The sequence below is a fragment of the Acanthaster planci genome, linkage group LG03 (assembly GCF_054643075.1).
Source record: "Acanthaster planci isolate LZ-2023a linkage group LG03, COTS_SCS, whole genome shotgun sequence".
NCBI classification, from domain to species: domain Eukaryota; kingdom Metazoa; phylum Echinodermata; class Asteroidea; order Valvatida; family Acanthasteridae; genus Acanthaster; species Acanthaster planci.
In genome coordinates this window covers 2,888,843-2,902,354 of record NC_141779.1, presented here as the reverse complement: position 1 = coordinate 2,902,354, position 13,512 = coordinate 2,888,843, and the positions used below count along the sequence as shown (strand labels likewise).

At 42.4% G+C, this 13,512-nt stretch overlaps 1 protein-coding gene across 2 annotated transcripts in view; it reads left to right on the top strand.

Annotated features, from left to right (window-relative positions):
- Positions 1–13,512, top strand: part of LOC110985015 (myosin light chain kinase, smooth muscle-like) — a 66,996-nt gene that overhangs the window by 14,610 nt on the left and 38,874 nt on the right. The window contains exons 5-7 of one of the 2 annotated variants that reach the window (XM_022245703.2): positions 317–478; positions 2,402–2,554; positions 3,577–3,709. In XM_022245703.2, coding sequence (XP_022101395.2) covers positions 317–478; positions 2,402–2,554; positions 3,577–3,709 — 448 coding nt within the window. Of the gene's footprint in view, positions 1–316; positions 479–2,401; positions 2,555–3,576; positions 3,710–8,354; positions 8,596–13,512 lie in introns of those variants that run through there. The other variant, XM_022245719.2, reaches the window with a different exon arrangement.

The window sequence follows — 13,512 nt, the reverse complement described above, 5'->3', positions numbered from 1 at the left end:
AAGGTATTAGTCACTACGTAAACAGAGGTTGTGGTTTCAAAGTTGATCCAAGTTTTAATCTCCTGTTCGTTTGTATATTGGCAACGTGGATCAGAGATCATAGGGAATTTCTGTTTACTTAAAAGTTTCACGTTTACTTATCCACAGGAGCACACAATTATTTATGCATGTAAAATATAAATTATTCATATAAATATGAAATTGCATGTTTTGAAGGTCAACATGGGCCAAATCTTGCTGAGAAAGTTGGCCCGCATGGTCAGATATTTATCACGAACACGCCATCCATTCGGAGTTTTTTCATTTTCTCAAACAGCATCAAGCTGATCGATTTTGGGATGGCGCGGAAGTTAGAGCCGGATGAGAATGTCAAAGTGTTATTCGGCACGCCGGAGTTTGTCGCTCCAGAAGTAGTCAACTATGAGCGCATCGGTTTCCCGACAGACATGTGGAGTCTCGGAGTCATCTGCTATGTCTTGTGAGTAATAACTCCCTAGAGCCAAAAAAATAAAAAAGATACCCTGGATTTGGGCGCGCGTCTGGAACACCTGCGTTTTCATAAGAGGTCACAGTTTGACCCATCAGCGGAAATATGCGATGATGTTTTATCCTTATTTGACTCGTGTTTTAGGACTCTATTTTTCCCACGCGCATCGCAAATTGCAACACAAGAACGTGTTGAAGGGATTGTGTGGATATCTGATTCCTCATTTCGTCTAAAATTTTGACTCATAATTTGCTATATCAAGTATTCAGAGGGTGTCTCGTTGTATTGAGCAAAACGCAACCTGCAAAAGGAAGATTTGAAGATTCGTCGGTAAACAAGCATAATGGGTCGTCCAAACCAAAGCGAACTAAATAACAGCTCAGTGCAAAGAAAGCAGTCGCACCTCGCTGTTTATTCTGTGAAAAACAACAAACAATAGACAAAAACAAAACAGTGATCCCCTCTGTATAAGAGCTTCACTGGAGACGATGGTTTGTGGATTAGTTGCCTCTGTAAATCAACATAAACGATTCCAATAAGGATATATTTTTTTCAATGTAAATTTTCAGGAAAGGTTAACATCCAATCTAGGTCAGTACCGGTAAGTGCTCAGCCGTGGTAGTGCACGCAATATGAAGTCGTAAATCCTAGGGAAATTAGGTGATCGTGTAGCAGTTGTTCCTGTAGCATTCACCCACGCTCCCCATGTGTTAATTCGTGGGTCATTGTATAATCCAACAAAATAGAACTCCAAAGTTTCAATCTTTCTATACCTTTATCGTCATTTTCATCAGTACAATCGTCAAGAACAAAAAAAAACCATTTGGTTTGGTTATACAAAATGACCTCCATTTTCTCTGCATCCAGTGCAATATAACCTCAACATGAATCTTTGTCTTCTGGTGTATAGAACTCAATGTCATCTGTTATCTTCACAGCTTCGTCTAATGCGCGTACATGAGAGCTGGGATCATTTTCTAAGCCATACCTCTTTACTTTATGGCTGAGTTTGGGCGGCTTGTTCTCCTATGTTCACGAACAGCTCGATTTGTTCTTCGTGAGTCGGTCGCTTGAATGCCAGGAACGTACAACCGGTTATCGCTGGTTGTGAGTGGCAAGCAACATGCAACATGGCGAGAACGCGAAACTCCAGTCAAGAACAGGCCCTCTGAATTGGACCATAAATGCTGTCTCGTACTACAAGGATAGAGTGTATATTACCATGATTCATAGTATATGTCTCATCTTGATGTCACAAGCTATTTGATTCCAACACACAATTTGGATAAAAGACTGACGGCCTGTTCTTCTCACCGCTTTTTTTTTTAAACAGCCACGGTTATTTCCTTATGAAAGAGGGCGATTCGTTATTTTAATGTGACATGCTTTTTTATGGGAGACAGACAACTGCAATTTCAATGTTGTTAAAAAATGCTCTTTTACAAATGACTTTCATAGCAAGACAATGATAAACGCCTATACAACGGGAATTCGATTACCAATTGATTGGTTCACATGCACACAGAGATTGAGCGGAACTACTGTCTTGATCCATTCAAGTGAAACAGCGCCCTCATCGCTTCATTTTGCGTTGCTCACCGTTGGTTGAGGTGTTCCTAGCTCTATGACGGGACCAACTTTATTACCAACATTACTTTGTGTTCCTAGTTCCTAGCGTTGAAAATCGTGCTACCTTTAATGCACACGATTCAATCAAAGCAGAAAAACTTTACTGAACTTCGACTTTACCTTTTGCACTGAATACTTTCATCTCTCAACTTTGCGTGCACACCTGTTGTATCATTTGCCCAAGGGCCCCAAGGCATGTTTTATTCTTCTTTTGCTAGAACCCCAAATTTAAACCCTTCCCAGAACACATCCACTAAAATCATCTTTGGTAAATCAATCTTTCAGGTTAAGCGGTTTATCTCCTTTCATGGGTGACACAGACGCAGAGACGTTCAACAACGTCACGGCAGCAGAATGGGACTTTGAGGATGAGGCGTTTGATGACGTCTCGACTGACGCCAAGGATTTCATTATACGATTATTAGTCAAAGATAAGGAGTAAGTAAAAAGAAGAGATGTTCCCAGTGTTTGTTGGACCCCCCAAAAATCATGTCATTAATTCTGGAAATCTGTGTTTGCATGATAATCGAAAAATGTTCAAGGAGCGGGTACTTAAGGTTTTCTTTGTTTTATGATCGTTTTAACTGTCACCATCACCATTCGTCTGCCCCTCTGTTTTTTTATTATGTCACCAGTTTTTCTGTCCGTCGGGGAGTGAATTGCACGTTGGATGAAGTTGCCATTGAAGTCTTAGGCCATGCTGTGGTCATTACTTGTGGTTTATTTCAAGACCATGGAAATACGGTTTAAAGATAATGGAAATACAAGTAGCCCAAAAGCTCTGCAGTTATGGCGTACACTTGAATAACAAATCATTCTTTATTCTGGGTTGAGGGGAAAGAAGGCCACCGTAGAGGGACGTGCATCATATGCTTATGATGCTAAGGGTGCATAAAATATGTACACGTACTGTACACTTTCTGAGCATAATCTGTATATGACGCACGTCGTTCTAAATAGCCTCCTTTTCCGTCAACCTTTATACTGTGGTGGTCTATTCATCGTGGCCCGCGTGTTTTGCCTATTCCTTACTTGGGGTTCAGTGCTATTGCCCTCTGTACTGTCGTCTCAACCTGCTCGAAAGTTCTTCCACCCCGGTTTTCTCGCTGCTTAACTCAGCAAAGGATTTTTCCCAGCTCCTTCTAAACAGTCGCCCCATTGTACCGAAACCTACTCACAGTTTGCAGATTATGTTCTCGTCCAGTTTCATCAACCGTTCTGGAGAGATTTGTAATTGTAATCAAGAGTCATTTTCCGCTCGAGAACGCCCTCTAGCTTCCTATTCTATTATCCTGCAATGTTTACCCGTCGCTGGATTTACGTAACTACCCCCACTTCAGCTGCCTTTGTACAGAAATAAAAATCCTTGAGGAAAGAAGAGTGGACCTCCTTATACTGCTAGCTCCCTTGAAACCTGATTTGATCTGAAGCCCTCGAATTTCCACCCTTTTGACACGCAGGCATCGGCGCACAATCGCGCAGTGTTTGGAGCATCCATGGCTAGTCAGAAAGACTCTCACGCACCGGCAGGGTAACAAGTTACGAAATGCTTCGTTGAGACTCAAGGGCTACATGGCAAGGCGGAGATGGCAGGTGAGTTTAGCGATTACTGGGAACAGTTTGGTGTATCTTTCGCCCAAGTTTTGTCCCCCGAAGTTACGTAGAAGACGTTTAAAGGCCATGATTGTGTTTTCGTTCCTTTTGGACATTCTGTTTCATTATGACGAACCCCAAAGTACTGGAACAGTTGTGTTAGTATCGTTTCTGGTGTGGCGTGTCATATTTCCAGGTTACAGCTGCACCACGAAGAGATACTGTATAGATAATCGAAAATGTGTGACCCACTCTGTGAAAATGAGTCACATGTCTCAAGAGCCATTTTTGAGTTAAAGGCCTTTGAAAGAATCTTGCACAGCGTTTACGCAATACTAATCCTTAACATTTTAACTTCTACAGAACGTCCATTTTCATTTTACCAAACTGAGGGACGCATTAAAAGAAAAAGCTCAAATTCCTCAATCCTAATACAACTTGAAGTAAAACGCCAAAGTAGCTCCGGAGACTTGTGGCTAATTTTTACAGACCGGGTCACATATATTGAAATGTCTTTTTTCAATCAAGTGTACGTATCATAAGGCATGCTTGAACTACAAGTGTTACTGAAGTAAGGCTTTTGGGACTCTATGTTCACATGTTTGAGGTAATGTCAATTTTCTACTGTTGCTTTCCTAGAATTTTATCAACTGTGCCTCTTTGTCTGGTTAGATTGTATACCCACCAAAGTAGCCCTAGGGGTGCAGACCACTAATTCAAGTGAGGGTTTCTGGCCTGCTCATTAGCATTAAAAGTGCCCCTCACAGTATCTTTTGAAAAAGGAGATTGTTTGGCCCCCAAAATGGTGAGATTGTGTATATCGTTGCCAGGATGAACCCCCTGGGTCTTTGAGTTTTCATACAGAATGTCTAAAAACTACGGTTGAAATATGGTCGTAAGGGCCCGAGAAGGTTGAGGGTTGCTGTTTGAAAATGGTTGCAATCGCACTTCGGAAAAAAATCACTTTTCGGGGGGTGATTTTGTTTTGTGGGAATAATTAAAAATGTACTGGGTTAACCCACAAAAAAATTGAAAATAAAATGAAAGATTAGGGACTAGACAATAATTTCATTTGTGTTTCTGAAATCTTAGGGATGTTGGTATGTGTGTTACTGGGCCTTGAACAGTACTGACATTACACTGTTTTCAATGGTGCTTGAATTAATGGACTGTACCCCTATTATTCAAATTCTTCATCGCTGCCGTAACAGTCACAGCGCCCTCTATAGTCATGTCGAGTGTTATCATCATTCTGAGCGAAGTACTCGTAGTCAACGGAGGATACTTTTCGACATGCAACGCCCTGTAATGACGATGACAGTGTTTTCCTCAATAATCTCTTGCCTCTTCAAGACCATGATGCGAGACCATCGGGCCTGTTTAGTTTGTGTGTATTGATCTGTACATAAATGTACAGGTTTCAGAAATCAGTCTGGGGATAGTCCCCCTGCTTTGTAAATGCACAAGTGACAGAAAATTCTTCAGGATACCAATGAAGCTTTTTGTGAGGGCCAGAAAGTCAAAGCCTGGATTCACTCTCCATTCCTGATTGGCGTCTTTAATAACAAAAAATCCTTATATCTTGCAGTCGAGTCTATGATACCACAAACTTTCCAGCGGACCTGTTTATCAAGAAATTATGACTATTATGAAGAGCCTGTGAGACGTAAACATTTTAACCCTTTCGGCTTTTCGGGTTGTAACTTCCTAATGTGGTTTCCATGAGTTTCACTGAATCCCCATAATTTTAGAACTGTGTCTAAAGTGTATGGTAGGGCATCACAACGTGTCGACTAATCTTCATCGACCTTATCGTAATGTTGCTGTTCGGACGTCGTTCCTTAATGTTGCTTGTAAACTGCGCAGCAGAAAAGACCGATATTAAATATTTAATGAGTTTAACTTTGGAGGTATTAAGTAATCGATATGGAGTTCGTGACTGCAGCAGCAATACTGTGTAGTTTACGCTGTTTGCAAATCGACTTAGAATTCCTCGCATATTTTACTTCAAAAAATATTTCGGTGGTTAGATTTGATTTTCGAAGTTGAACATTTAACAACCGGTTGCCATGAAAATGTGGAGCTGTATTTTAGACTCTGACTTGTTATGATAATCTTTGGAATAGTGCTTCGCTTCTTTTGAAGGCCAATCTTGTAGGCCGTGTGAAAATAACGATTTTTTTGCCCGAATGGTAAAAGGTCCACGTATCGCATTCACAGATGACGCTGACGAACAAAGGACATTTTGAAAAAGCCATGTAATCCCTTCATAACAGAATTTCGCCTTGAAATAAAAAGGCCCCCTTAAGTCAGTGCCCAACAAAGACAAGAAGCGCGTTCTTACCTGATTCAAGAGAAAATTAGCGTACGTTTACTTGTATCTTCGCCTTTCGATAATAAATTTGTCTGTTAAAATGATGGCACGAAGCATTTGAGATCGGACCAAGTGAAACGAACACTTTTTGTTGGTTCTGCTAGTTCGCACTTTTGATTACGTTCCCATTCGCTGGACATCTCTGCATATTTTGAAGATATGATCGGTTCAACTCATTACGACCCACTGAATTTCCCGCAAAGGTTTCGGCACTGATAAAGTCCTCTTCCAAATAGTGGACCCCCTGTGTTTGGTCACTTACAAACAGTGGCGTAGCTACCGGAGGGCACGTGCCCCTCCCCCCAAACGGAGGCCCGTGCCCCCCATTTGAAATTTTGAAATGGACAAAAAATATATATACTGTACCTAGTTCAATTATTTTCAGTGCCCCCTGGCAAAAATTGTGCACCCCAAGTGCCCCCTCAGCTGTAGCACCCTAGTTACGCCACTGCTTACAAATAGTGGCTTCTCAGAGGTGTCTTAAGACGGCGAGCTGGGCTCATAACCAGACTAGATTAAACCTCTTGCACGCCATTGTGACTTACTTTCTTTTGAGGCTTAGTCGAGCGGTAAAACTTCAAAGCTTGTTGATATCCGTGTTTTCTGACCTGCCCTCCTGGTGTTTACGCAGTCACGGTGGTATTGTCGCACCTACGGGATCCCATCAACGCTTTGAACTATATAACCACCAACAAATTATGAACATTTCGACGGATATTTCATCAGGATCGGTAAAGTCCTTTCCATTCATTTCATTGTCAAGCTTTGTAGACGTCGTGTCTGCTTGCTTGTGGGTAGTGCGGCGCCTTGATCAGACGAATAACACTTTTGGTGTGAGGTTTACCGAGTTCTGTGCGTCTTTTTGTAATTACATTTCCCTGATAACATTTATCAAGTATGGCAGGAATGTTTACTTCGGGAAGTTACATCAGGGAAGGGGGGAAGACACAGAGATCTCCCATCAAGAAAACCAAGGAAGAGGACTGTCCATCCAGACATTCCAACGGGTACTGTACATCTGAGTAAACCACCTAATCAAGACTTGTTTATGGCAAAGCCGTGTTTATGCACGATCTGAGTTTACCCCTCAGTCCTGCCTCGAGACATTCCACCGCACCAATATGTCACTGAAAAGTGACATCTTAAAAGTCAAATGGTGAGATTCATTCTAGCCTGTATTTTCGTCAGCTCCTAGAGGTAAATTTGAAACAGTAAACTTTCAGGTGTCTCATTGGTTCCAAAATGGAACACTTCTGTTGCATGGCACTTGATGTGCAGTAGATGAATTGTAGTCGGACACACGAGTAGATGCAGTTGCCGACTCGAGATTTTCCTAACCCATGCCACCGATGTTATTCCTACCTACAGTAACCCGTCGCTATTGAATTGTTCCACCCTGGGTTCCCAAACTTTGCAGGGGGAATGTTGTCCGTGCAGGATTTAACTCTTGAATAAGAGAAATAATCTGATGTAGGTCAGTCAACTCACTCAACAAAAGTCTCCCTGAAGGATTACCGGGGAATCGTCTGTGCAAAGGTGCTATGAGAGGGCGTCTGCTGGGTAGAATCGTCGAGAGAGCAAGGCACTATGATGAGAGGGCGTCTGGCCTGAAAAACATGGAGAAGGTCCGATGGTTGATCTGATTGGCTAATTGTCCCATTCTCGATCATCAACACAAAAGACTTTGACTAAAATGCAAACACCATTCTTTTCCTGGCCGATAAACACCAGCTAATGACCTATTAGTTGTTGCAAATTCTATTGAACTTCATGTCAATCAAGTGTCCTTGTTCCCAGACTCCTGCCAGTCGACACTGGAAAGCAAATACACGGTCGTTGCACTCAAGGGTTCCTGCCCATAGGGATTTTGAGGAATAAGCGACGGTGTTCTGTGAGCTCTCCCAGTATAAGTTGTGCAGCTTTGTTCAAAATTGGATCTCCTGGCGACTCTTCTTTTTTGTTGTTGTCGTGTTTGCCAAAGGTTTTGGCCCGGCACAAAGGCACTCATTGACGAAGTCAGATGGTGTTGGTGAGCATTGTTTTGTTATGAGGTAGCCTCACTTGCACGTCTTCTCAGAAGATCTTCCGAGGAGTGAGAAAGACAGCACAAGAGACCACTGCTGTGAGATGAGATCTTGGAGGACAGTTTTGCTTCTAGGGCAAGGCAGTACAATGTCCGTGATCTGAGAAAAAATGACGTCATCAGCTCTTGGAAAACTGCTTTGGCGCAGTGATTGAAATGAAAGGGGTCACTTGCGCGGGTAACACTGAACAATCGCGCGCCTTGTTGTATTGGAACCATCAAACCTTGAATAAAATCGCGGGATCAAAGAATGTAAAAGCAGAGGTTTGAAATCAGGTCATTGGAGATTGTTCCTGCTGTAGACTGCCAGTCTCACAGCGACTATACAAAGACAACCTACCTGCAACGTTCTCATTTTACTCAGTGACATTTTGCACCATGGAGGCCAAGAATCCCCAACCCCAGAAGAGTAGAACTTTGTTTTCACGGGTAAGTTGCCAGCTTGTACTATTACCTCAATTCCCTCATTTGGTATGATCACCCTCGGGTAACAGTTATGAACTAGTTATTGAGATAATGTTTCAGGTAATTAAGCAGCGACATTGCAAAGGCACCAAGGTTTCGCCGTAAAACAGTTGTGTCGTCATGTTATGCAGGTACAAAGTTGTTCCATATTTGATTAAATTATCATGTAATGTTTCCTTTGTTTCTCTCGCTGCTTTTCTGCAGAAGAATTTTTCTCACAAAATGTCACTGTTATCAGGAAACTGTGCGCCTCCGTCGAAATGAAGAAATTCTGTGGAAATTCACAGTTTACTTATTTTTATCAAATGTACACTAGCCTTCCTTGCAGATATTTTTGCAACAGTCGATGTGAGACACCAATGTTGGACATTGCCAAATCGCCTTTTTCAACAATTTCACTCTAAACCCCTGATAGATGTTACTAGTGATGTCAGAATCATTTTTACCAAGCATGGCGTAGGATAAGTCCCCCAAAATGAGTGGACACCCACGTTGACTTCTAAGGAATGCTTCAGAGACAAAAGATTTATCCTATTGGTTCGCCGTGAAATTCAACTTCAGTTGTAGACTCAAGTTCAGTTGGGCAGTGGTTAGCTCTTCCATGGCCCTTTTCCAATACTCGACTTGGGCTCCGTCTCAGGCTTCGTTCCCAAAACCAATCCCCGATTGTGGGCCTGAAGCGTTTAAATTAAATTGGATTACTGTAATTTCTGGCTCTCTTGCATCTTATTTGATGTTTTGTGGCACTATTAAACTAATTACTGCGTTTACAGCTTCAAAGTCAGCTAGTTAAAAACAGTTGCAGCCTGAGACGGAGCCGAAGTTGAGTATTGGAAAACGGCCCAAGCTAGTTCACGAGAGAGACTCCTCTGGGTTTCCATTCTTGGACCATTGTATCAATTGAGTGATGGATGTGTGTTTAGGAACCAAATCCTGTGAGGATGATGTGGAACTGGTTGGAGCTGAGAATTAGCCTGAACACAGGATCAAGAATCGCTAAAACAGAATAACTGAAGCACTATGCTAACAACTTTTCAAGTCATTTTCCCTTGATTTTTGTTCTGAACAATAACCAGCACGGTGTATTATAGTCATTTTCTGGAGCCGTTCCAACATTGCCGTGCTTTATACAGAGTTGTCTTGATCATTTCTTTCGGAATATAAACTGTTCCGGTGTAAATCAATTCTACGTGACGGAAGCGGGTGTCATCGATTTGTAATTCATTGGGGGAATACACCGCCTTCTGTCGGCACAGAAGTAGCATATAGTGATGCGTGACGGTAGAAATCCACAGAATAAATAAGCAGATCCATCTTGATAGTGTTACCCCGAATGAGAGTAGGCATGGAAAGTATTGTTTACTCACGAAACAAGAATATGCGTCGGCTTGTGAGGACAGCACGAATGCACAACGAAGCCCAAGAACTAACAGAAATCATGGCTGTTATTTACCCGTCAGCAAGCATACATCATGGGAGGCAAAAGAAGAGTCAACGGAGAGGATGTAAAGAAAAGGTGCTTGCCCAGGGGCAAGAAGATACAAAGGTCTGGTGTCTTGACGGCTGTATTGCATTGGCATTGTTACAGTTCCCCCCCCATGTCTTTTTTTTCTGTTGTGAGTGACTTGTACATTATGATATAATGTCTCTTTTGAGAAGGTGTCTCCTTATGGCGTCAGGGAAGGGATGGATGGGATTCTTTGCATCATCCCCCCCCACATTAAAAAAGAGAGCATATGCAGATATGCAAGCTCCTACCGTCCAACGCAAAGAATAGAGACCCAAACCTGGAACACTTTTGCGTTTTCGTGGGGCAGCCAGTGCCACTCCCACATCGACTTCGGGATGTTACAGACGATTGAACACACACCGTCTCAAGTAATTGCATGATACCGGTATGAAATGAATTGATATGATATGTTTCTTCTTGTCGCTGATTCTAAGATTTGTGCTTCGAATTTCAAATTTCAAGCTTGGTTTTGCTTATTTTGTATCCTAAATAGTTGAGAAGGGACTTCAAAGCCGAAAGACAGACCGAACAGAGAAACTGTCCTGTATTACTGCACACATTGTTATAACTACAGTGTACATTGTAATACTCGCGTAAGCGGGACGACTGGGTAACACCCCGCCCCTGTAGTGGAGCAGAGGCCCGTACCTGTCTTGTGCTCGTCTCCAAGATTATGGAGAAATGGGGAGCTTTGCCAAGTCGTGTTTTTTCCCTGAAAATGATTGCCCCAGTCACCATTCCTTGCAAAAACGCCCCTGGGACCGATTAATCATACACTCTTCATTTGACATCAACACTTCGACAGCAGACATTATAAAGATGTTAGCGGAAACCGGTGAATGATTTGAAAACAGATAACCCAGTCTTCTAGGAAACGTTTTGCTTTATCCGATGTTCTGAAATTCTTGTTGATGTCGGGTTTAGCTGACCACTCTCATCGGCTCACTCAGGCGTGCGCACTCCCCCTTGCTTTGCCTCCCCAAGGCCTTCGTGGTTACTGACTTCAGTGAAATTTTTCCCGTTTCAGCGAAATGTTGTTTTTCGCTTCAGTCTCATAAACGCTCCATAATGTGATGTTTATCGGAGCACAGCGCTGAGTCTTTTACTCCATCATTCTTTGTCTACTCTTTACCCAAATAAACAAATTTCCCCCGCAGGAGAAATATTTAGTTCCGCTCATTTTGGCTTTCTATTTGTGCTGGTGCTCTGAAAGTGATTTACTGTTCTTGCAAATCTGGACACAATTAGCGAGCAATAAATTATCTTAGTATAGCGGAAAGCGTTCTGAATTTGCGAAAGGTTGAGTCTAAAAAAGGACCTGGTCTACACGGGCTGACCTGTCATCGTCTGTCACCTGTCTTGTGCTCGTCTCCAAGATTATGGAGAAATGGGGAGCTTTGCCAAGTCGTGTTTTTTCCCTGAAAATGATTGCCCCAGTCACCATTCCTTGCAAAAACGCCCCTGGGACCGATTAATCATACACTCTTCATTTGACATCAACACTTCGACGGCAGACATTATAAAGATGTTAGCGGAAACCGGTGAATGATTTGAAAACAGATAACCCAGTCTTCTAGGAAACGTTTTGCTTTATCCGATGTTCTGAAATTCTTGTTGATGTCGGGTTTAGCTGACCACTCTCATCGGCTCACTCAGGCGTGCGCACTCCCCCTTGCTTTGCCTCCCCAAGGCCTTCGTGGTTACTGACTTCAGTGAAATTTTTCCCGTTTCAGCGAAATGTTGTTTTTCGCTTCAGTCTCATAAACGCTCCATAATGTGATGTTTATCGGAGCACAGCGCTGAGTCTTTTACTCCATCATTCTTTGTCTACTCTTTACCCAAATAAACAAATTTCCCCCGCAGGAGAAATATTTAGTTCCGCTCATTTTGGCTTTCTATTTGTGCTGGTGCTCTGAAAGTGATTTACTGTTCTTGCAAATCTGGACACAATTAGCGAGCAATAAATTATCTTAGTATAGCGGAAAGCGTTCTGAATTTGCGAAAGGTTGAGTCTAAAAAAGGACCTGGTCTACACGGGCTGACCTGTCATCGTGACAAATCGATTCCATCCCAACCGTTTTGCTCGGATGGATTTTGAAAAAAAAAGGGAATAAAATATGGCAGTCTTTGTTCGTGTGCGAGGTCAAGTCCGTCGTGTGTGGAATTTTGGGTTGATCATGTTCATAACGGTCACAACTGAACGATCTGTTCACTGCAGTCTGTACTGGTAAGAGCTTTTCTTAAATGATTCCGAGTTTTATTGCATGTCGATAGACTTATGTTTAAGCATTTTACAATATCATTAAAGCTTCAAAACGTGCACCATATCAAGTACTGCACGTGCTGTGAGTTCGGTTTCCTTACCGAGTAGTGTTGATGTATGCAATACTCATGTAGCCCTCTGTTTTCTCCATCCGAATTTCTGTCTTTAACCCCGACGTCATGATGTGTATTTTAAACGGGGACGGGCTCGTACATACCCTCCCCCCGTGCCCTCAATTAATCCTATGTCTCCACGTCTCCGTGGTGTTAAACTCAGAATAGGGAAGTGATTCGACCCGCATTAGCCACGGAATGTGCCGGTTAGCTTTGAAGTTTCTTGTCTGGATTTTCAGAGTGGCACTACCCTCCTGTATTGTTTGGTTTAAACTATTAAGGATCGCGGAATTCGTGCCTTTTTGGCTGACTATTGGGGCTGGCTTTTTGTCGTTTTTCTTCAATACTTTGACCTCCGTTTTGGAGCACTTTTAAGGGGGGCAATTTGCTCTTACTTAGGTCGTTTTGTGACTCGAAAGTACGGAGATTATCTAGACCACAGACCTCGCCATTGTTGTGGTGCCGAGCTATAAAGTGTAATATTTTCCCGCCGCCAGATTGTGTTTCTGTTTGATTTGAGTCATGATAAAGCTAGTGCCGTTCAGTCTACGTTAAAGGAAGTAATGAAAATTTTGCACAACGTTGGAATTTATACTATGTTGAAGCCACTTTTAAATAGTGAATCCTGAATTCTAGTGTCTTACATACTTTTCACAAATCACCGGGAAATACTCAAACCTTCCGAATTTTGACTTAATTTTGTCATATCAGTGTTTGAAATATGCTGTTACAGTTAGGTTTATATACCTTAATCTCCTCAAAATTTGCATTATAGTAACGCTTGTTTGTGAGCATTGCCAGGAATTTCGGTGGGGGGCTGTCAAAAGGCATTAAACCAGCTGTTGACAATTGACTAGGGAGGGGCTGGTCGTTATGCTTTGGGCGCTGTATACAAATTGTAGGCTATGCGATAAACATGCCCCTTAGGATGCCAGTGCCTGTGTCGTGGGTTCGAGTCCCACTTGATGAAAATCTGTGAGGTCTGAGCAGTGATC